At 44.3% G+C, this 25,130-nt stretch overlaps 1 protein-coding gene across 2 annotated transcripts in view; it reads right to left on the reverse strand.

Moving 5' to 3' along the window:
- Window positions 1-491: 491 nt before the first annotated feature.
- Window positions 492-25,130, reverse strand: part of LOC119958433 — a 45,592-nt gene continuing 20,953 nt past the window's right edge. For both annotated transcript variants that reach the window (XM_038786973.1, XM_038786974.1), the window contains 6 exons: window positions 21,163-21,198; window positions 16,927-17,025; window positions 16,172-16,199; window positions 8,822-8,865; window positions 3,309-3,346; window positions 492-1,762 (listed from right to left, as the gene is read on the reverse strand). In XM_038786973.1, coding sequence (XP_038642901.1) covers window positions 1,625-1,762; window positions 3,309-3,346; window positions 8,822-8,865; window positions 16,172-16,199; window positions 16,927-17,025; window positions 21,163-21,198 — 383 coding nt within the window. In that variant the 3' untranslated portion in view covers window positions 492-1,624. The remainder of the gene's footprint in view (window positions 1,763-3,308; window positions 3,347-8,821; window positions 8,866-16,171; window positions 16,200-16,926; window positions 17,026-21,162; window positions 21,199-25,130) is intronic.

Below are 25,130 nucleotides of genomic sequence, written 5' to 3' on the forward strand. Positions count from 1 at the left end.
TACCGGATGAATTATGGGATGGATTGTAGATTAGACGAGATGTGGAGGTATGCAGATTTGCTAAGTGATTTGCGGGCAGGTGACATTTTCAAAGGGGGGTCAACAATTTAATTTTGTGTTAATGGCGGAGAAACAACAAGGATTGAATTGGGAGTTCGAGTTTGTGTAATTTAATATGTGCGCTGCTCCAGACTAGGCACGGAGCACAACGGCCATATTAAAGTGCATGCATCAGGCAGCATGTGGCCTCCCACAAGTTTAGCGATAGTTGCCACTATGAAAGTGAATGCATGTGGTCCTGGGGTCGAAATTCAACACATATCATCACGATAACAAAAAAAAAGCAATTATGGATAAACCCAACATGTCTGACAGCTGAAGAACTGCAGTTTGTTAATTGGATCCGAAACGTTAACTAGATTTATCTCCACAGATTCTCCCAGACCTGTTGACAGTGTCCAGCATTTTCTGTTTTCATTTCAACATTCTCATTTTTATCGCTCTTGTATTCTAATTTGCATTTTTGTGCACAAGAGAGATACCTGATTCATTGTCCATGATTATTAGTCGAAATTGTAGAGTAGAAAGGATGGATGCAGGGATATTGTTTCCACTGCCGGGTGAAAGGAGAACTAGGTGGCAGAGCCTCACAATTAGGCGACGCAGATTTAGTACAGAGCGGAAGACGAACTTCTTCACTCAAAGAGTTGTCAATCTATGGAATTACCTGCTCAGTGAATCAGCTGAGGCTTCTTTAATAATGTTTTCAAGATACAGGTAGATAGTTTTTTGAAAAATAAAATAATAAAGGGTTATGGTGTTTGGGCGGGAAAGTGGAGCTGATTCCACAAAAGATCAGTCATGATGTCATTAAATGGCGGAGCAGGCTCGAAGGGCCAGATTGCCTACTCCTGTTCCGAGTTCTTATGCTCTTAAGTAAATCCTTACGTGCGCGCCGTGCTGAATATGTAAAGACAGCTTTGGAATCAAGGTGCTAGCAATGGAGATTTGAGCAGGATCATTCTGTGCTTTTTATATATTTCTCACAGCGCATGGACCCGGGTTCAATTCCGGCCCTGGGCTACTCTCTGTGTAGAGTTTACACTTTCTGCCCATGTCTGTTTGTGTTTCCTCTGGTTTCTCTTCTTTCTGCTCAGCGTCGAAAGATGTGCCGGTTATGTCGAATGCCATATTAAATGATTTCCCCTTAGTGTCCAAATGTGTGGGGTTAGGTGCATGTTATCTGCGATTATGGGCATAGGGCGGGGACATGGGCCTAAGTAGGATGCACTTGTGGATTATCAGTGCAGGTAAGTGGGCTGAATGACCCTCTTCTGCACTTTGGGAATTCTCAGGTTCTATGGTTCCATGGAATTTAATACCCGGCGAGGCCTAAAACAAGCGTCCAATAGGAAACCGTTAGCAGTTGAGGAATGTCGAAACTCAGCCGATATATACACTTCTCTACAAAATAATTGAAAACAATATAATGAGGTCGGCAGCCGAGGCATCCTGAGATTACTTTGAGGGTGAATTGAAATCCAGGATGTCAAATGATCAGCTCCTTGTGATGCGATGCTCCTTTACTCATTCAAACGGTAATCTTCAGTTCGGAAGATAAAACTCATTGTTCTCTGAATGTGACAAAATAAGGTTTCTTTTGCGATCCTCTTGGAACGAACGTCTTGTCATTCAGAAATTCAGTGCTATGGTTTGCGAAATAAGCACTCCCTCCCTCCTCTTGCATTCCCGTCTCCAGACCCTAGATTTAATTAAACATAAAATGTTTCTGAACAATTTACCAACATCAGCATTCTGTGTTAAACTGCACATGTGTGCCTGCCTGTGTGTATGTAAGTGCGTGGTTGTCTAAGTGAGTGTTTCTTAGGTCTGTTTCTGTGAACGTGCGTATATCTGTAAAGGAGTATGTGTATGAGAAAGAGAGAGTATGTGTGTGTGTTTGTCTGAGTGTGGGTGCGTGTGCATGTGCGCGCCTGCTGTTTGTTAATACTGTTCATTTCTCTGTGCAAGTGTAAGTTTGTACTTTAGCAATGGGAAGGGACAGGTGTACACCGCGGGGCAAGAGATATAGCTGGGGCAAAGGCAATTATGATACGATGAGGCAAGACTTAGGATGCATCGGCTGGAGAGGAAAACTGCAGGGGATAGGCACAATGGAAATGTGGAGCATGTTCAAGGAACAGCTCCTGTGTGTCCTTGATAAGTATGTACCTGTTAGGCAGGGGGAAAGTGGTCAAGCTAGGGAACCATGCGTAACTAAAGCAGTTGAAACACTTGTCAAGAGGAAGAAGGAGGCTTATGTAAAGATGAGACGTGATGGTTCAGTTAGGGCGCTTGAGAGTTACAAGTTAGCTAGGAAGGCTCTAAAGAGAGTGCTAAGAAATGTGCTAAGAATAGTGTAGGGAGACTATAGAGGGGTTTCACAGGGCGGCGCAACATCGAGGGCCGAAGGGCCTGTACTGCGCTGTAATGTTCTATGTTCTATGGGTGTTTTAGGGTGTCTGCCGTTTGTCCGAATGAGTGTTTTTGTATGTGTATGTTCGTCTGAGTGAGTGTATGTGTTTGCTTGTGTGTTTGTCTGAACGTGCGTGTGTTTGCATGCCAGTGTGTGTCGGTCCCTCTTGGTGTTTGTGTTTGACGTTTTGTGTATGTGTCACCGTGTGTTTGTCTGTGTTGATTAAAGTATGTGGATGTTGTGGAGGTTGTACGTTGTAACACATTGACCTCAACTGGAAATATATTAACTTGAATCACATGATAGTCACAGAAGGCTGTCTCAGACGGGATCAGTCACAGTATAAGCATCTGTCAGAGCTCTTGGTGCCAAACATAATTTTCCATCTACAATTGGAAGGTAGAGAGGATAATTATAACTTGAGGCATGCACTTGAAGCATGCTGAGGTATCTATGCATTCAACCTATAATCAGTGATGTGATTGGGTTGAAACGTTAAAATCAAATTCTCAATCCTTTTATGTGACTCCACGTATAATGAAAGATTATTTGCCAGCTCTTTATAACCTGTTACTTGTTTGAGAATTCTGCAAGTAATGTATCGGCAAAATCGTTAATCACACCCTCTGCTCTGATGCTTTCAGCTCGACTCTTATTTTTTGCATTGGTCGTTTGATACAACAGATTGAAATGTTCATCATCATGAAATCTATTTGTGAGAAATATAAATGTGTCTTTCAGAAATAAATACATGTTCTTCTCTGCTACATTGGATAGGGATCAATAGAAGTCTGAATCGTGTGGAGAAATTAATAATTATGCTCAAACTTACTCGAGAAAACCGGAAGGATAGTCGGTTGTTCATTGAGCCTGTGTAAGACAGAATGTCAGTTAGTTTTGTGAAGAACCATCCGTTTACAATTGTGATGCTACCTTTCAATCCGTCGAAACGTTTCCAGAGTCTATACAGTCTTGGACGGTCATCAATGCATCCAGCATTTCTATGGCCACATCCATAAGTATTCTCTGACGTATGTTATCAAGCCTTGGGCACTTTTGCACTTTCAATCCCATCAATTTCCCCAACAGAGATTTCCCTACAAATACTGATTTCCTTCGGTTCTTTCCGATGTTCCCCAAAATGTATGGTTCGTTATTTATTACCTCATTTATGACGGCTGAAACAATGTATATATTTAGCCGATCAGCCATTTCTGTTGTCATGCTAAATTTCTGTTTCCTTTTTACTGACTGAATGGAATCTACCTTCACTAACTTTGTTCCCTTCACACGCCTATATTTATTTTGCAATCAGATTGTATGTTAACCGCAAACTTACTCCCCTATTCAATGTTCCACTTCTTAATCAATTACTTGTTCCTCCTTTCCTGAATTGTGAGATGCTGCCACTTCTCAGGGTGTTTTGGCTGGCCGATGGGTACGCCTCCTGGCAACGATTATCATCTCTAAATTCCCTTGCAAGGCACCTTTCCCATTTTACTTTGTGGAGGACAGGAACAACATTTGGTGCAGATCCCTGTGCGCACTTCGTATATTTGCTATTGCCTATTAACCATCAGTTCTTTCGGTAACGTTTTCCAAATCCGTTGTCGTCAACCAGCACATCATTCTGTCGTAGTTTCTGTTACTTAGATTGAGGACACTAACTTCAGCATGAACTGTGTCACTCCCCACCTTCATGTATAATTCTACCACATTGCGGTCTGTCATCTCCAAGGGGCCTCGCACAACTACATTGACAGTGATTCCATTCTCATCACACAGGAACCAGTCTAGCATGGTATGTTCTTTAGTTGGTTCCTCAACGTATTGGTACAGAAAGCCATCACTTTATGCTCCAGTAATTTCTCCTTTGAGTTCGAAACTAATTTGATTTGCCCAAGCTATAGGCGAATCAAAGCCAACCATGTTACACATGTTTCTTTATTCTATGTTTCTCTCATTTCCTGTTTACAGCCAATACCAGCATCCTCCCACGAAAGATTGGGGGTCTACATACAACCCCCAAGAACATTACTTTGCCCTGAGTGTTTCTGAGCTGTATCCATACAGATTTCAAACCGTTGGGGCTAATACATTTTTCAATATTGCGTTAATTCTCTGTTTAACTAGCTATGAAACTCCGCAGACTTTTCCTTTTCTTCCATCCCTCCTAAATATTGAATGCTCCAGGATGTGCACTTCCCATCACTGGTCACACTTTAGCCATGACTTCGTAATCACTATACACGACCCATTTACATTTACTTACGGGACTAATTCATCCATAGTATTGCTGATACTCCTTGCTTTTAGGCATCAAGCCTGAAGGTTTGTCTTTTTATCATTATTTTTCCCGTTCCGATTTTATTTCACTCAGGGCCTAGTTGATTCTAAGCCTTGATTTTTCTGCTTTTGACTTTTCTGATACCCGTTTCTGTCCTTTGTTCTTGTCGTTTGTTCATCATCATCTGACTCCTTGTGTTGCCCCACTGCCCCCGCCTCCCGCACCCCGCCATTATCGTTTAAACTCACCCCAGAATTTTTAATACATACTCTCCACCCCTCCAAGGGCACCAGGTACAGGTTTTACCGAATGAAAGCCCCAAGGCGAGCCAAGCCTATTGCTTTCCACTCTTGTGTTTAAATGTCTGTTCTTTTAAATGAACAATCTTTGAACAGCTTCTTGATTACTTCGCCCCCAAGAAGATTATGGCTGATGTGAATTTGGTTCAATTCAGCATTCCGTTTTTCCATCTCAGTCAAATTGCGATTTACTGCCTTACAAAATAGCCATTAATCCTTCTTCCACCACTCCGGCAAAGAGAGCTTGGAAATTTTGCAAACATCTATGAATTTAAAAAATCCCTTGACATCTCCATCTTAAATTATAGAACCACGGTTTCTAACTGTGTCCCCGAGATTTCACCTCTCCGACACTGGGAAACATCATGTCAGCATCACACTCTCAATGACGCTGTGGATCTTCTATTTGTCGACCACAACACGTCAATTTTCTAAATTCCATTGGATATGGCGTAGTCTTTCCAATATTTCAAGGTACGATTTCCTTCCCAGCCCACACACACTGCCACCACACTTATCAGTCCAGTGAGACTGTTCTGGACTGCTTCTAATGCACTTATATCCTTTTTTGTAGGGGTTGGATTGTTGGTTAATTAAATTGGCTAGTCCGTCAACAGCGTTGGTTGAGTTCCCATACCACCTGAGATTATTCGTGAATCCCCGCCCCCCCCCCCCCCCCCACCCCAACATATGGCTCAGCAATCCTTTCCTGGATGGAAATGTAATTTCCGATCATGCGTATGCCTACATGTGACCCCAGATTAACATTAGCCTGTTTGACTAGAACTATCATCTAAACATCACCAAAAAGCCATTCAGTTGAACTGAGGAAGAGGAACAAGCGTTGCCCTTGGAGAGATCGCAGGAAGGATTTTTAAAAAACATTTGGATTCAGATCTATTTATTTCTTCCACTCAGAACCTGCATTTGATAGGCAATTACTTCTGCGGCCGACCAAAGTCTGAGCCACCATTTCATTTACTGGCTTGGTTGTTCTTCCCGCATTCTGTCTCAATAGAATAGTCCGTAGCGTCACAGGTTGGGTGTAATAAGCAGCCACTGTGATTCAACGAAGAATGAGCAGCAGAGAAACAGGCAACTAGGCCCTCCAAGACTGCGCCGGTCATGATGCCTGTCTAAACAAAATCTTGTAAATTTGTGGGGTCCTCTAACAGTGGTCAGCACAGCTGCTTCGCAGCTCCAGGGCCCAAGCTTCAATTCCGGACGTTGGTCACTGTTTGTGCGGAGCCTGCATGTTCTTTCTGTTTGTCTTTGTGGGTTTCCTACCGGTGATGCGGTTTCCTCCCACAGTCCCACAGTCCAAAGTTATGCAGGTCAGGTGGATTGGCCGTGCTAAATTGCCCTTGCAGTCCAAAAATATTAGCTGGGGTTACTGGGTTATAGGGATAGAATAGATGTGTGGTTTTAAGTAGGGTGCCCATACAAGGGCCGGTGCAGACTCGATGGGCCAAATGGCCTCATTCTGCATTGTAAATTCTCTGTTTCTATGATTCCATTCATGTGTTCGTCAGGATTCCTCTTAAATGCCACTGTCACATCTACTTCCACCACCTCCAATGGCAGCCTGTTTCTGCCGTGTGGAGCAGGGTGGGTGATGTGGCGCAGTTGTATCACTTCTCCCATTGGGCTGGAAATACCGAGTTCAAATCTTACTACCGGAATCAATGGCTAGGATAAGTGCGTTCAGAACCTGGACAAAGTGTTTGGTTATGAGCTTTAGATGGTTTTCTCAACAATAGGTTTAAATTTTAGTTTTGGGATTTTCGGAATTACCAACTTGAATTCGGCAGATGGCAGAGTAGTCCCATGGTGTTTATGATGTGGGCGGCACGGTAGCACAGTGATTAGCACTGTTACTTCACAGCGTCAAGGTTCGATTCCCAGCTTGTGTCACTGTCTGTGCGGTGTCTGCCCGTCTCCCCGTGTCAACGTGAGTTTCCTCCAGGTGCTCCAGTTTCCTCATGCAAGTCCCAAAAGACGTACTTGTTAAGGGAATTGCACATTCTGAATTCTCCTTCGGTGTACCCGAACAGGCGTCGGACTGTGTCGGCTCGGGGATTTTCAGTGGGACTTCATTGCAGTGTTAATGTCAGCATACTTGTGACAATAATATTTATGCTGTCATTCAAATATTGCACGCTGTCCTAACTCTAGATATTCCTTCTATGCTCTGCTAAAATCTGAGCTGACCATCTCAAAAGCCATTGGAAAATTTCCCATTTAAATTTCACAATTCTAACCAAGAGACCAATCCATAATCTTCAAACTGGAATCAGAGTCTATGTAACTAACTATATTCTCGCTGACTCTCACTGAATCGCGAGCTTGCACATTGTTTCAGAAAATGTGTAGAAATGAAGTGCAAACAAAAAAATAAAGGGAATATCAACGTGTTCATAGAAATGTAATACAGCTATCAAATAGAACCAGAGAAGCATACAAAAACACAGTATAGAAGGTGAACATGTGGCGATATCATCCTTGCCGATCCATTATATATGATCTTTGTTCTTTGTTCTAAGTGGTATATCAAAATGTGTGGAATTCACGACCACAAAACGTAGCCGAGGCACACAATTGTGTAATTTCAGAATAAATTATATATAGCTCTTCAATTAAAAGGCATCAAGGTAAATGGTGGGAATGTGGCATCAGGATATTGAACTTTATAGAACATAGAACATAGAACAGTACAGCACAGAACAGGCCCTTCGGCCGTCGATGTTGCGCCGAGCAATGATCACCCCACTCAAACCCACGTATCCACCCCATACCCGCAACCCAACAACACCCCCCCCCCTAACCTTACTTTTTAGGACACTACGGGCAATTTAGCATGGCCAATCCACCTAACCCGCACATCTTTGGACTGTGGGAGGAAACCGCAGCACCCGGAGGAAACACACGTACACACGGGGAGGACGTGCAGACTCCACACAGACAGTGACCCAGCCGGTAATCGAACCGGGGACCCTGGAGCTGTGAAGCATTTATGCTAACCACCATGCTACCGTGCTGCCCCTTTATAATCAGCCATGATCATAATTAATGTTGTAGCAGGCACGAAGTGACGAATGACTAGGTTGCTCCCAGAGCAGAAGGGGTTGGATTACGAGGAGAGGTTCAGTAGACTGGGACTGTACTCGTTTGAATTTTGATGGATGAGGGGGGGGGGGGGGTCTTATAGAAACATATACAATTTTGAAGGGAATAGATAGGATAGTACGGGCAGGTTGTTTCCACTGGTGGGTGAAAGCAGAAATAGGGGGCATAGCCTCAAAATAAGGGAAGTAGATTTAGGACTGAGTTTAGGAGGAACTTCTTCACCCAAAGGGTTGTAAGTCTATGGAATATCTTGCCCAGTGAAGCAGTAGAGGCTCCTTCATTAAATGTTTTTAAGACAAAGATAGATCGTTTTTTGAAGAATAAAGGGATTAAGGTTATGGTGTTCGGGCCGGAAAGTGGAGCTGAGTCCACAAAAGATCAATCATGATCTCATTGAATGGCGGAGCAGGCTCGAGGGGCCAGATGGCCGTCTGCTACTCCTAGTTATTATGTTCTGATGACCTCCACCTGCTTCTATTTTCGCTGTTTGTTTCAATGTGTTTAGAAAACCGAATACCATTGTACTTACAGTGATGGTAATTTTGCAATATTTGATCATTTCCACTTACATTTCTTACGAATGAAGTACATATTTTCGCAAAAATATGAATATTAAATGTATATTCAACTTACATGGACTGCCGATCTTGCTGTCAATTGCAGACCAAAGACTCGAGCTAAAAAGAAAAGGGAACATGTAAGTTTTTTCTGAAGGGTCTGGAAGTTATATTGATAGTCTCCGGTAATCAGGCTAGCTGGGAATTCTGCTTTGAGAAATTTATATTTTGTATTTTTGAAATACAGTAAGAAGTCTTACAACACCAATTTAAAGTCCAACAGGTTTGTTTGAAACACGAGCTTTTGGAGCACTGCTCCTTCCTCTGATGAGGAAGGAGCAGTGCTCCGAAAGCTCGTGTTTCAAACAAACCTGTTGGACTTTAACCTGGTGTTGTAAGACTTCTTACTGTGCTCACCCCAGTCCAACGTCATAATCTCCGCATCGTATTTTTGAACCACAAAGAACTTGTCGAGATCAACTCTCTCTAGACATGCTGTAGTTATTCAACGTCACGAGAGAACCAACTGGCTTAATTAACACTACATATTCAGTACTGCAAGTCATCATTCACAACCTTCCTTTCGCACCTTCAAGAGTCAATCCACTGAAGTAGTCAACATCACACGTTCATCGTCCAAACATTGGATCTGCATGTGTCTTTTTTCTGCCTCTGCATGGACCATTCTGACTTATGCATGCTCTGTACGCTACAAATAAGAAGTACTATTCAGGATTGTAATGGGACACTCGCCATTCCCATTAAAGTGTGATTTCCGTAATGCATGACCAACCAGCTTGATTAATAAGGTGTGATGTTAGAAAGAATTGCTTCCTCGGATTAGCAACCCGGAAATACCCCAACACTAGACATGAAATATTACGTAGCAACATATAAACGTAGAAAATGCGACCAGGTCGAGGTCCTTATCAGGTCAAGCCAACTCCGCCTGATCGTCCAACTCAGTAGCAAAATCCTGCTTTTACGCCGTAACCATTGAATCCATTTGCCTCAGTTGTTATATGTAGCCGTCACTTGAATGTATTCAATGTCTTAGACTGAACTACTTCCCATGGTGATGAATTCCAGAGGCTCACCACTCTTTGGGTGACTAAATGTCTACACATCATTGTCCTAAATGGTTTACCCCGAATCCTCATTCTCTGACCTCTGGTTCTGGACAGATCGACTATCTGGCACATCCTCCCTTCATGCATCCTTTTAGAATGATATAAATCTCCATGAGATCCCCATCATTCTTCTGAACTCCAGCGAAACCAATCATAACCTAGTCAACATCTTCTCATACGCCAGTCTCGCAATCCCCGCAATCAGTCTGGTAAAGCTTCGCTGCACAATCTCGAAAGCAAGAACATCCATCCTCAGAATACCCTGACTACTGCTCGTGGCCCTGTACATCATTCCCATCAGGGTCTTTTTATCTTTGCGATTCCTCAACTCTACCCATAGAGATTCTACACGTTCTGATCCTATATCGTTCCTTGCTATCGATTAGATTTAATTCCTTACTAGCAATGCAACACCGCCCACCTTATCCATCTGCCTGCCCTTTCGATAGGTCATATATCCTTGGACATTTAAATCCCAGCCCTGTTCTATTTGCAGCCACATCTGTGTGATGCCCACAACATCGTACCGGCCAATTTCAATGTGCGTAACAAGGTTGTTTACCTTGTTCCGAATACGGCGCGCATTTAGGCGCAACACCCTCGATCCTTCATTATCCACCTCCCTTTTCGTACACTCCTCATTCACTGTACCCTGTACTGTGGCCCTTTTTGATTTTTGACTGTGACTTCTCTGCCTTACACTTTACCCCTGACTGTACTTTGTTTCTGGCACCGTTTTACTTCACTCCGACTTCCATCATCGTATCCCACCCTCCCCCCCCCCTCCCCGCCACGTTAGTTTGAACCCTCCTCAACAGCTCCACACCCCCCCCCCCCTCCTCTCCCCAGGACATTAGTTCCAGTCCTGCCCAGGTGCCGCCCGTCCGTTTTGTACTGGTCCCACCTCCTCCCACAGAACCGGTTCCAATGTCAAAGGAATATGAATCCCTCCCTCTTTCACCATATATCGAGCCACGTATTGATCCTATCTATCCTCAAATTCCTACTCTGACTAGACCGTGGTACTTGTAGCAATCCTGAGATTACTACCTTTCAAGTATTACTTTTGAGATTGGCTCCTAACTCCCTGAATTCTGCTTGTAGGACCTCATCCAGTTTTTGTACCTAGATCGTTGGTTCCTTTGTGATTCACGACAGCTGGCGATTCACATCCCCCCCCCCCACTCCGCCGCCAGATTGCCCTGCAGCAGTCCTAGTCCCTTGCACCAGGGAGGCAACATGCCATCCTGAAATCTCGATTGCGTCTGCAGAACCACCAGTCTATTACCCTTCCGATTGACTCCCCTATCACTATAGCCCTGCCATTATTCTTCCTGCCCTCCCGAGCAGCAGAGCCATCCACGGTGCCCTGAACCTGTTAAGCCATCTTCCTCAACACTATCGAAAGCGGTATATCTGTTTTGCAGGGAGATGACTGGCTTCCTACTCTTGCTCTGTCATTTGGTGACCCATTTTTTTTATCTCCCTCAGTAACTTTCACCTGCGGTGTGACCAATGCGCTGAACGTGCTATCCACGATGCCCTCAGCATTGGGGCCGCTCCAACGTGAGTCCATCCGCAGCTCCAGACCTGTCAAGCGGTCTAACAAGACGATAGTCAGGGCGCCAAAGCACGTAGTGATGCAGTGGGGAAGGTAACAATAACAAAGGAGAGCACTTGCAGGCAAGGAGATGGGTTGAAGTGTGTATACATTAATGCAAGAAGCATCAGGAATAAGGTGGGTGAACTTAAGGCATGGATCGGGACTTGGGACTACGATGTGGTGGCCATCACGGAAGCTTGGATAGAAGAGGGGCAGAAATGGTTGTTGGAGGTCCCTGGTTATAGATGTTTCAACAAGATTAGGGAGGATGGTAAAAGAGGTGGGGGGTGGCATTGTTAATTAGAGATCGTATAACAGCTGCAGAAAGGCAGTTCGAGGGGGATCTGCCTACTGAGGTAATATGGGTTGAAGTCAGAAATAGTAAAGGAGCAGTCACCTTGTTGGGAGTTTTCTATAGACCCCCCCAATAACAGCAGAGATGTGACGGAACAGATAGTGGAAACATATTTTGGAAAGGTGCAGAAGTCACAGGGTAGTAGTCATGGGTGACTTCAACTTCCCAAACATTGAGTGGAAAATCTTTAGATCAAATAGATTGGATGGGGTAATGTTTGTGCAGTGTGTCCAGGAAGCTTTTCCAACACAGCATGTAGATTGTCCGACCAGAGGGGAGGCCATATTGGATTTAGTATTTGGTAATGAACCAGGGCAGGTGATAGATTTGTTAGTGGGGGAGCATTGTGGAGGTAGTGACCACAATTCTGTGACTTTCACTTTAGTTATGGAGAGGGATAGGTGCGTGCAACAGGCCAAGGTTTATAATTGGGGGAAGGGTAAATACAATGCTGTCAGACAAGAATTGAAGTGCAGAAGTTGGGAACATAGGCTGTCAGGGAATGACACAAGTGAAATGTGGAACTTGTTCAAGGAACAGGTACTGCGTGTCTTTGATATGTATGTCCCTGTCAGGCAGGGAAGAGATGGTCGAGTGAGGGAACCATGGTTGACAATAGAGGTTGAATGTCTTGTTAAGAGGAAGAAGGAGACTTATGTAAGGCTGAAGAAACAAGGTTCAGACAGGGCGCTGGAGGGATACAAGATAGCCAGGAGGGAACTGAAGAAAGGGATTGGGAGAGCTAAGAGAGGGCATGGAAAATCTTTGGCGGGTAGGATCAAGGAAAGCCCCAAGGCCTTTTACACGTATGTGAGAAATATGAGAATGACTAGAACGAGGGTAGGTCCGATTAAGGACAGTCGCGGGAGATTGTGTATTGAGTCTGAAGAGATAGGAGAGGTCTTGAACAAGTATTTTTCTTCAGTATTTACAAACGAGAGGGGCCATATCGTTGGAAAGGACAGCGTGAAGCAGACTGAGAAGCTTAAGGAGATACTTGTCAGGAAGGAAGATGTGTTGCGCGTTTTGAAAAACTCGAGGATAGACAAGTCCCCCGGGCCTGACGGGATATATCCAAGGGTTCTATGGGAAGCAAGAAATTAAATTGCAGAGCCGTTGGCAATGATCTTTTCGTCCTCGCTGTCAACAGGGGTGGTACCAGAGGATTGGAGAGTGGCGAATGTCGTGCCCCTGTTCACAAAAGGGAATAGGGATAACCCTGGGAATTACAGGCCAGTTAGTCTTACTTCGGTGGTAGGCAAATTAATGAAAAGGGTACTGAGGGATAGGATTTATGAGCATCGGGAAAGGCATTGCGTGATTAGGGATAGGCAGCACGGATTTGTGAGGGGTAGGTCTTGCCTTACAAGTCTTATTAACTTCTTTGAGGAGGTGACCAAGCATGTGGATGAAGGTAAAGCAGTGGATGTAGTGTACATGGATTTTAGTAAGGCATTTGATAAGTCTCCCCATGGTAGGCTTATGCAGAAAGTAAGGAGGCATGGGATAGTGGGAAATTTGGCCAGTTGGATAACAAACTGGCTAACCGATAGAAGATAAAGAGTGGTGGTGGATGGCAAATATTCAGCCTGGAGCCCAGTTATCAGTGGCGTACCGCAGGGATCAGTTCTGGGTCCTCTGCTGTTTGTGATTTTCATTAACGACTTGGATGAGGAGATGAAGGGTGGCTCAGTAAATTTGCAGATGATACGAAGATTGGTGGAGTTCTGGATAGTGAGGAGTGTTGTTGTCGGCTTCAAAGAGACAGAGATAGAATGCAGAGCTGGGCTGAGAAGTGGCAGATGGAGTTTAACCCTGACACGTGTGAGGTTGTCCATTTTGGAAGGACAAATATGAATGCGGAATACAGGGTTAATGGTAGGGTTATTGGCAATGTGGATGAGCAGAGAGATCTTGGGGTCTATGTTCATAGATCTTTGAAATTTGCCACTCAAGTGGAGAGAGCTGTGAAGAAGGCCTATGGTGTGCTAGCGTTCATTAGCAGAGGGATTGAATTTAACAGCCGTGAGGTGATGATGCTGCTGTACAAAACCTTGGTCAGGCCACATTTGGAGTACTGTGTGCAGTTCTGGTCACCTCATTTTAGGAAGGAAGTGGAAGCTTTGGAAAAGGTGAAAAGGAGATTTACCAGGATGTAGCCTGGAATGGAGAGTATGTCATACGAGGAAAGGTTGTGTGTGCTAGGCCTTTTCTCATTAGAACGGAGAAGGATGAGGGGCGACTTGATAGAGGTTTATAAGATAATTAGGGGAATAGATAGTGTAGACAGTCAGAGACGTTTTACCCGGGTGGAACACACCATTACAAGGGGACATAAATTTAAGATAAATGGTGGAAGATATAGAGGGGATGTCAGAGGTAGGTTCTTTACCCAGAGAGTGGTGGAGGCATGGAATGCACTGCCTGTGGAAGTAGTTGAGTCGGAAAAGTTAGGGACCTTCAAGCGGCTATTGGACAGGTACATGGATGAGGGTAGAATAATGGAGTCTAGGTTAACTTGTTAAGGGCAGCACGGTAGCATTGTGAATAGCACAATTGCTTCACAGCTCCAGTGTACCAAGTTCGATTTCGACTTGGGCCGCTGTCTGTGTGGAGTCTGCACATCCTCCCCGTGACTGCGTGGGTTTCCTCCGGGTACTCCGGTTTCCTCCCACAGACCAAAGATGTGCAGGTTGGGTGGATTGGCCATGAAAAATTGTCCAAAATCCTATGATTAACCTTGGACAAAAGGTCGGCGCAACGTCGTGGGCCGAAGGGCCTGTTCTGTGCTGTATTTCTCTATCTATCTATCCATCCGCTGCTCCAGACCCGTCAAGCGGTCTAACAAGAGCTGCAGCTGGACACACGTCTTGCACGTGAAGGGGCACGGATCTATGAACGTGTCCCTGAGCTCTCACATCGCACACGAGGAGCATGGCACGGGTCTGGGTTCTCCTGCCATGTCTTAAACGGTAGGTTATGTTAAACAACTACAATTCCAAAAGAAGAAAGAATAAATAAATAAATAGACAAATGAATGGAAAAAATACTCACCAGTCAACTACCAAGGAAAAAAAGCACCTCCTCCCAAATCAGCTTCGAATTCCCACCTAGCTTAACATTCCGAAACTCACTCTTCGCTGTATTTCACTCTTGCTGTGTCTTCTGTGGCTCACTGGGAGAACTCACCGGGAGTGAGTTAAAGTTGCTCGTTTTAAATTGGCCTGTGTTGACTCCCCCCGACCTGATTTCAGATCAAAGTAGTTAAATTTGGCTGACACGCAATTGCCAAATAATTATGTGAGTGGGTTGGGCATGCCCTTGTTAATCTGGTCTGCAGAATTCTAGATTAGTTTAAATTCCTGAAATTTTAAAAGGAACAGTCTTACCGATTCAATTCCCACCTAGCTTCAAATTCCCAAACTCACTCTTCGCTGTGTCTGACTCTGGCTCTGTGTTCTCTGGCTCACTGGGAAAACTCACTGGGCGTGAATTAAAGTTGCTCTTTTTAAATTAGTTACATCTTGAAAGAATTCCAATAGTTTTGTCAATTGGAAACATCTACTTCAATTGTCACTTTATAAACGTGCATTGACATTGCTCAGGGGATTTTATTAAGCGTCATTTGACGATTGGCTCTCACTGATTTGACTGGCAGAAATGGACTGAAAATCAGTAAAATCTCTACAACTGTTTATTTATTTACTGAATATTTCTTAACCGCGCCTTGTATTGTGGCAGGAGAAGGCTTGAAGGACCTGTCACTTTTGGCGATGCTGACACTCACACCTATTAAATAAAGTTTGGGACACCTTGAACAATGTTAAAAACACGGGAAGATAGAAGTGGCAAAATGTAATAATCTGTATTTGTGTCACATGTAGGCTGACATTGACACTGAAATTAAATTACTGTGCAATTCAATATCTGAAGTTTATTCAACATTCAGTTGGATGGCTGGCAATCCTGTAAACCCTAGATACGCTCTTTCCAGGTCCTTATCTGAAAATAACGATATTGTTCTCAGTATTGGGAATTCTAACTGACATCCAGAATCCAAAATCTTAATTGAGAGCTTCTTTCAATTATTATCTGTATTTTTATTGTTACGCCTTTTTTCTCCTGAATTGTCAAATGCAATTTGGCAGATTGCCAGCAGAGGAGAATACGTCGATGCACAAAAACTGTAACTACTGCATATTTAGATGTCACAATGCAAGAAGCATTCAAGGAACTAAACAACCTCGTTTTCTTCCAGGCACGATAAGTAATCTCTCTCACACTATGTTTGTGATTACCGGAGATTCGAAGTTTAATTGAAAAGAGAACGTTTCTCACCCATCATTTTTTCTCCTCCTGGATTCGGCTGCAAGACAGAAAATTGTCGATCCAAAGTTAAAGGTGAGTCAAATTATGCATATTGGCAGAATTAAAGAAAAAAACAAGATATGGATCTCTGATGGTCGAACTTGCGCACAACGAGCTCCAGTTCGTAACTCTGTGTATGTTAGGGGCAATTTTACATTTTGGGCTCTAATGCAGTGGATCTTGTCCACTTGACCACATTCCATCCAATTTCCTCGCCAAGAATTCAATGGACAAGCAATGTAGAACGTTGGTGAAAAAAGAGCGATCGCCCAAATATAAAATTATCCAGAATAATTGGAAATTGCAATTTGTGTGAAGGCGTAAACATGGCCTTAAGGCATCATCTGATTTATATTTACTCCCGGATCTGCACCCCCTGAGAGATTGGTTCGTTTTGCCTATCGTGAAAACGTACAATTTACTGGTCAACGCAGATAATGTCAATGTCACGTGAAAATAATGTTTTCAGTATATTTTTGAAACTGATTATTTTTGACTTTCAATCTACGGGTGAAGCATAAATAATTCCCAAATGCATTCATATTTGAAATGCCACCGCCAAGTAACAACGTTCTCCAAGTCCAGCAATGCGACAATGGAGGGAAAACTATCATATATTTTTAATTCTGAAATATGATGCTAAAGTAGGAAGCATGAGATTAGTATATTATGTTGCAAGCATATGTTCATAATGGCCTTCATGGTATTAGAGCGATCATACTCACCATTCTTTTTACAGAGGCACCACACGGTTGCAATTATTATGAGAATCAAGGTAACGCCACCTGCCACAATTCCGACCAATACCCACGTGTTCTTAATTCCTAATGGATGAAGGAGACAACTCATGAGGATCAAAACAATTCCACATGACTCTTCCCAAAGTCAACCAATCTTAGTTCGTTGTGTCAAAATAAATGAAAGCAGAAATTTATATTCATACTTCTGGCTACTGTGTTAGTCGAATTTCCAACCAATAATCATTGTTTGGCCAATTCAATGTTAAAGGCGGGGATCATTATCAAGAATAATGTCAGTCAAGGAGCGGTAATGTCAGCTAACTATTAATGTCCATGGTACATTTTTTCCAAACATCTGCCAGATACTGAATTCAGTTGATGAAATATGGAATTGTAATATTAGAATCGAGAAGGCACAGTCGGCGTCATTTGACCCACTCTGTCTGCAACGGATCCCAAACTGAATATTATGGCTTCGTGCTATCACCCTGCCTTTTCCTTGTACAGTTGTATATGTTGTCTATTTAAATAATCATCCAATGACTTTATTGGACCAGCCTCTACCACATTTTGAGGCACTGAATTGCAAACGCAAACCACTCGTTCAGTTTTTTACTTCTTCTCATACAACATTTGCTCATTCTGCAAATCACTTTAAATAGGGGACCTCTCCTTGATCCTTTCTCCTGGCGGGAACAATCTCTTCCTATCTACTCTGGCGAGCCCATCTCACGATTCTGGATGTCTCCAAAATATCTACTTTAAACCTTATTTTCTCCAAGGACAACAGACGCAACATCGCCAACCTATCCTCATAACCGAAGTTTCTGATCCCCCGATCCATTCCTTCTCTCCAATGCCTTCAGATCCTCTCAATAGGGTGGCACCCAGACAGTACACAATATTCCAGCTCAAGTCTTACTCGTGTCTTGAATAGGTTCAGCAGAACATTCATGCTCTGTGCTCGTTGCGTTGTTTTAATAAATTCCTGTTAACAACATGAAATGAAATGAAAATCGCTTGTTGTCACAAGTAGGCTTCAACTGACGTTACTGTGAAAAGCCCCTGGACGCCACATTCCGGCGCCTGTCCGGGGAGTCTGGTACGGGAATTGAACCGCTGCTGGCCTGCCTTTGTCTTATATAAAAGTCAACTATTTAGCACTGTGATAAACAATGTTGTATTAGCTCATCTCTCCCCCTATGCTGCCAGCATTAATAATATGCGCAAATCTGCTCCAGCACCACCGTAAATATATTACCCTTATTTCATATTGTCTCTTCGTGTTCTTTCTATCAAAAGTCCTCACATTGAACCTCACGTGGCAAAATTGTGTTCATTCCACCAAATGATCTATTGCCGTTTGAAGGTTTACACTGTCCTCTTCAAGTTTTACAAAGCTTCCAAACACTATGTCATCCGAACACTTTGACATTGCACCCTTCGTACCGAGATCAAGATCATTGATTAATTTGAGTTGAGTCAAGGGTGCCAATGAAAAAATCAGGAGAACATATCGACATACCGCCCACCAGCTCCAAAATTTCCAGTGACCGTTACTCTCTATTGCCAGAGTCCCGCATAAGAGATTGTTGTGCAAAATTAAAGCACATGGGATTAGGGGACATGTATTGATGTGGACAGAAAACTGGTTGACAGAGAGGAAACAAAGCGTCGGGATTAATGGATCCATTTCAAATTGGCAGGCAGTAACCAATTGGGCACCACAGGGATCGGTGCTGGGACCCCAGCTATTCACAATCTATATTAATGATTTGGATGAGGGAACAAAATGTGACATCTCCGAGCTTGCAGGTGATACCAAATTAGGTGGGAGGATGAATTGTGCCGAGGATGCAGGGATTCTGCAGTAAGGTCTGGACAGGTTGGGCGAGTGGGCAAACCAATGGCATATACCGTATAATTTGGATATGTCTGAGGTTGCTCATTTTGGAATAAAAAACAGGAAGGCAGATCACTACCTGAATGGTTGTAAATTGGGAGAGGGGGATGTGCAGCGGGACCTGGGTGTCCTTGTGCACCATTCGCTGATGGTAAGTATGCAGGAGCAGCATGCTGACAAGAAGGCGAATGGTATGTTGGCCTTCTTGAAAGAGCATTCGTGTATAAAAGCAGGGACGTGCTACTGCAATTGTACAGGGCCTTGGTGAGGCCACACTTGGAGTATTGTGTGCAGTTGTGGTCTCTTTCTCTAATGAAGGATCTTCTTGCTCTGGAGGGAGTGCAGCGAAGGTTTACCAGACTGATTCCAGCGATGGCGGGACTCATATGAGGAGAGATTGACTAGGTTGGGATTATTCTCGCTGGAGTTGAGAAGAATGAAGGAGGATCTCATAGAGACTGATAAAGTTCTAACAGGACTAGACAGGGTAGATATAGGGAAGATGTTACCAATGTATGTCCAGAACCAGGGGTCACAGCCTGAGGATTCAGGGTAAACCATTTCGGACAGAGATAAGTATCCGTACCCGTCCCGTACCAGCCTCCCCGGACAGGCGCCGAAATGTGGCGACTAGGGGCTTTTCACAGTAACTTCATTGAAACCTACTCGTGACAATAAGCGATTTTCATTTTCATTTTCATAAGGAGACATTTCATCACACAAAGAGTGGTGAGCCTGTGGAATTCATTACCACAGGAAGTAGTTGATGCAAAAACTTTGAATATAGAACATAGAACATAGAACAGTACAGCACAGAACAGGCCCTTCGGCCCTCAATGTTGTGCCGAGCCATGATCACCCTACTCAAACCCACGTATCCAGCCTATACCCGTAACCCCCCCCCCTTAACCTTACTTTTATTAGGACTCTACGGGCAATTTAGCATGGCCAATCCACCTAACCCGCACATCTTTGGACTGTGGGAGGAAACCGGAGCACCCGGAGGAAACCCACGCACACAGGGGGAGGACGTGCAGACTCCACACAGACAGTGACCCAGCCGGGAATCGAACCTGGGACCCTGGAGCTGTGAAGCATTTATGCTAACCACCATGCTACCCTGCTGCCCCTAATATATATTTAAGAGGCGGCTGGATACAGCACTTGGAAGAATGGAATGAAATGCTATTGGGAGAAAACAGCATTAGGCCATTGAGTTGGATGATCATCCTTGATCGTGATGAATGGCGGAGCAGGATCGATGGGCCAAAAGGCCTCCTACTGCTCCTATCTTCTATGTATCCATGTATCTATGTATAGTGGAATTTTGACGATGTGACGAGCAGAATAGATAAAGCAGAACCAGTAGGTGTGATACCTTTCGACTGTTCGAAGAATTTTGATAAGGACCCTCAGAAGAAGTTAGTGAGCAAAACCAAAACATATGTGGTCGTGGACGCGTCCTGGCAGGAACTGAGAATTGGTCAGCAGCCAGGAAAGATAGAGTGGGAATAAATACCTCCTTTTCTGTGTTGCAGTCAATAACTAATGCAGTATACTACATGTATCAGTGATTGGGCCTCCGATGTTCATGATACATAAAAATGACCTGAAAGAGGGTACCAAATTCAACATTTCCATGTTTGCAGACGACATGAAACGAGGCAGCGTCGTGAGTTCTGAGCAGGCGGATTCAAAGTGGTTTTATCAAGCTGGCGAGTGGGCATACACATGACAGATGCAGCGAAACGCAGATGAATGCAGTTATGCACTCTGTCGTGAAAACCAGAAAGGACTGGTGGTATTTTCGGAATCATAGCGGTACAACAGGTATGGCTTTCCGACATCCGTCAACTAAAGTGGGGTGGCAGGTGCAACAAAAAAGTCGCAAGCTAAATGATGCACACCCGGGACATGACGATTCGGCTACATCTGACAAATGTCCTCTGCACATACTGTACACATCCCCGCTGGGTTTGAATTCTAAAGTCGAAGCTTATTAGCACAAACCCAATTTATTTACGTAATCATGCCTGATAACGGTTATGTTCAGAGAACGAAAAGCTGATGTTCCTGCATACAAATTTCGAATAAAATTGATCAACTCCCCACGGCACACTCCATACCACCCACCCGCGCCCCACAACGTCCTCCAACACTTTCGCTGTTGTCGGCGAGATACAGTCGATATGTAAGGATTCTGCAAGATAATGAATGACGACCCATAATTCAGTAGATATCCTTATAGGATTATCTACAAAGCCGGCAGGAAAAGGAAGACAACTTCACCAGTCCGGTAATTGGAATCACGATATTACCTGGGAATCCTGTGGAGTGCGCGTCCAAGGAGTCATCTGGAGAGAAAAAACGAGCGCACTTTATTAATTGGATACGCTTTGCATGGAAAAAGGCTTCACGTTATTCAAGGAGATGTTAGTCAATGATTGATATAATCTGAGCAAATTCCTGCATACCTAGAAATGCTATTTTAACGTCGAACCCTAGCATTTTGTTGTCGTTATTTTCGAAAACCTGCGACCTCAAAATGTAACATGAAGCGTCATATCTGGTGCATATAACAGGATGAAGTACGTTCCTTGCAATCGCCAATTTGATTTGAATTAGAATCGCCAATTGATTTGAATTAACCAGCCAGATGAGGTAGATCAGTCAATCTATGTCTCCAAAGAGGACAGTACGGTGGCGAAAGGGTTAATATGGCTGCCTCACAGTGCCGGGGGCCCGGGTTCCATTCCGACCATGGTTGAATGTGTGGAATTTGAACCTTCTGCCCCTGTCTGTGTGCGTTTCCTTCGGTTTCTTCCCACCGTCCAAAGATGCGAAGGTTAGGTGAATTAGTCATGCTAAATTGTTCTTCGTATTCAGATGTTAGTTGGTGATATGGCGTAGGGAGGGTTTGGGCCGGTGGAGGGTGCAGACTTGATGGGCCGACTGACCTGCTTCTGCATGGAAGTGTTTCGATTAAACACATCTTTGAGACCTGATTCACAAAACGAATACACAGGATCTGAGTTGTGCGCCTTACATTAATATTCTTGTTCAAATCAATTTGCATTCCGAACCAGAAATAGAGAATTCAGAACGGGTTCAATTCCTAACTTTGTTCCCCGGGAATACGACCTGTTTGCTGCTCACTTATAAACATCATATTTGGGCATCTTCATGAAATCATAAACTTCCTACAGTGCGGAATTAGACCATTCAGCCTATCAAGTCTGCAAAAGACCCTTCAAAAGAGTACCCTACCTACGCCTACTCAACCCACCTTATCCGCATAGCCATACCTCACCTCATATTTTAAAAAATATACTAGCGGGGTGAGCGTTGCTGATTTTGCCAGCATTTATTCCCCATCCATGATGAGTTGTATTCTTGAGGTGTAGGTACACCAATTTAGCTGTTAACGCGGGGGGGCTGATGCTAGGATGTTTCCCCAGCGACAGTGAAGGGATGCTGATAAGTTCTCAAGTCAGGGCGGGCAGTGACTCAGAAAGGTGTGCAGTTCTCCAGTTTGATTCAGACAGAGGTTTTTTGTTTTAACAGGTGGTTGGAAACCGAGGTTCCTGATGCTCTTGTCCTTTTGGATGGCAGTGGTCATGGGATTGGAAGTTGCGGTCTAAGAAACCTCGGTGAGTTACTGCAGGGCGTCTGATCGATAGTACAGGGTGATCATTGCTCGGCACAACATCGAGGGCCGAAGGGCCTGTTCTGTGCTGTACTGTTCTATGTTCTATGTTCTACACACGGCTGCAACTGTTCGTTGTCGTGGAGGGTTTGTATATTTGTGGACAGTGGAGCAAGTAATAGGGCAATACGGGGTGATATCAGTAAGGCCAACTACCCTAATTAGCACATAATTGCACTCCAAGGGATAGTTTTAGCACGCTCAATTCACCTAAATTGCACATCTCTGAACACTGAGGTTAGGTGTTTATTCATTTTGTGAATCAGGTGCCAAAGATGTGTTTCATCGAAACCCTTTCATGCAGAAGAAAGTCATTCTGCCCATCAAGTCCGCACCCTCCACCGCCCCAAACTCCTCCCTAACCCCATATCCTCAACCAATATCTGAATACTAGCAGCAATTTAGCATGTCCAATCCATCAAATCTGCACCTTTTTGCTTTGTGTGAGGAAACCGGAGCACCTGAAGGATGTGGAGGCTTTACCAGGATGTTGCCTCGTATAGAGGGCATTAGCAATGAGGAGCGGTTGAAAAAATTCGGTTGGTTCTCACTGGAACGACGGAGGTTGAGAGGCGACCTCACAAAGGTCTACAAAATTATGAGGGGCATAGACAGAGTGGACGGCACGGTAGCATTGTGGATAGCACAATGACTTCACAGCTCCAGGGTCCCAGGTTCGATTCCGGCTTGGGTCACTGTCAGTGCGGAGTCTGCACATCCTCCCCGTGTGTGTGTGGGTTTCCTCCGGGTGCTCCGGTTTCCTCCACAGTCCAAAGATGTGCAGGTTAGGTGGATTGGCCATGATAAATTGCCCTTAGTGTTGGGTTACTGGGTTATTGTGATAGGTTGGAGGTGTTGAACTTGGGTAGGGTGCTCTTTCCAGGAGCCGGTGCAGACTCGATGGGCCGAATGGCCTCCTTCTGCAATGTTAATTATATGGATAGTCAGTAGTTTTTTTCCCAGGATAGAGGGTTCAATTACTCGGGGGAATAGGTTTAAAGTGCAAGGGACAAGGTTTAGATGAGATGTACGAGGCAATGTTTTCATACAGAGGATAGTGGGTGCCTGGAACTCGCTGCTGGAGGAGGTGGTCGAAGCAGGGACGACAGTGACATTTGACGGGCATCTTGACAAATACATGAATAGGATGGGAATAGAGGGAAAACGGACACAGGAAGTGTAGAAGATTATAGTTCAGACGTGCAACATGATCACGAGCTTGGAGGGACGAAGGGCCTGCACTTGTGCTGTACTTTTGCTCTCTCTTTGTTAACCTGAAGGTAACCCACGCAGACACGGGAAACGTGTACACTCCACAATAACCCTAACCATAACCCTGACGGGATATAGCCAAGGATTCTATGGGAAGCAAGAAATTAAATTGCAGAGTTTTTGGCAATGATCTTTTTGTCCTCACTGTCGACAGGGGTGGTCCCAGGGGATTGGAAAGTGGCAAATGTCGTGCCCCTGTTCAAAAATGGGAATAGGATAACCCTGTGAATTACAGGCTAGTTAGTCTTAGTTCGGTGGTAGGCAAAGTAATGGAAAGGGTACTGAGAACAAAGAACAAAGAACAAATACATTTACAGCACAGGAACAGGCCCTTCGGCCCTACCAGCCTGCGCCGATCCTGCTCCTTTATATAAACCTGTCTCCTATTTCCCAAGGTCTACTTCCCCCTGTTCCCCCCCCCCTTTCCCCGTTCACATATCAGTCTAGATGCAACTTAAATGATGCTATCGTGCCCGCCTCTACCACCTCCGCTGGCAAACCGTTCCAGGCGCCCACCACCCTCTGCGTAAAAAACTTTCCACGCACATCTCCCTTCAGCTTTCCCCCTCTCACCTTTAAATCATGACCCCTTGTAATTGACACCTCCAATCTTGTAAAAGGCTTGTTGCCATCCACCCTGTCCATACCTCTCATAATGTTGCAGACATCAATCAGGTCCCTCTCAACCTCCGTCTTTCCAACGAAAAAAATCCTAATCTACTCAACCGTTCTTCAAAGCTAGCACCCTCCATACCAGGCAACATCCTGGTGAACATCCTCTGCACCCTCTCTAAAGCATCCACATCCTTCTGTTAATCTGGCGACCAGAACTGCACGCAGTATTCCAAATGTGGTCTAACCAAAGTCCTATACAACTGTAACATGACCTGCCGACTCATGTACGCAATACCCCGTCCGATGAAGGCAAGCATGCTTTATGCCTTCTTGACTACTCTATCGACCTGTGTTGCCAACTTCAGGGTACAATGGACCTGAGCTCCCAGATCTCTCTGTACATCAATTTTCCCCATTACTCTTCCATTGACCATGTAGTCCGCTCTTGAATTTGATCTTCCAAAATGCAGCACCTCGCATTTGCCTGGATTGAACTCCATCTGATATTTCTCTGCCCAACTCTCCAACCTATCTATATTTTGCTGTATTCTCTGACAGTCCTCCTCGCTATCTGCAACACCGCCAATCTTAGTATCATCTGCAAACTTGCTAATCAGACCACCTATACCTTCCTCCAGGTCATTTATGTATATCTCAAACAACAGTGGTCCGAGCACGGACCCCTGTGGAACA

The sequence above is a fragment of the Scyliorhinus canicula genome, chromosome 29 (genome assembly GCF_902713615.1).
Source record: "Scyliorhinus canicula chromosome 29, sScyCan1.1, whole genome shotgun sequence".
Lineage (NCBI taxonomy): Eukaryota > Metazoa > Chordata > Chondrichthyes > Carcharhiniformes > Scyliorhinidae > Scyliorhinus > Scyliorhinus canicula.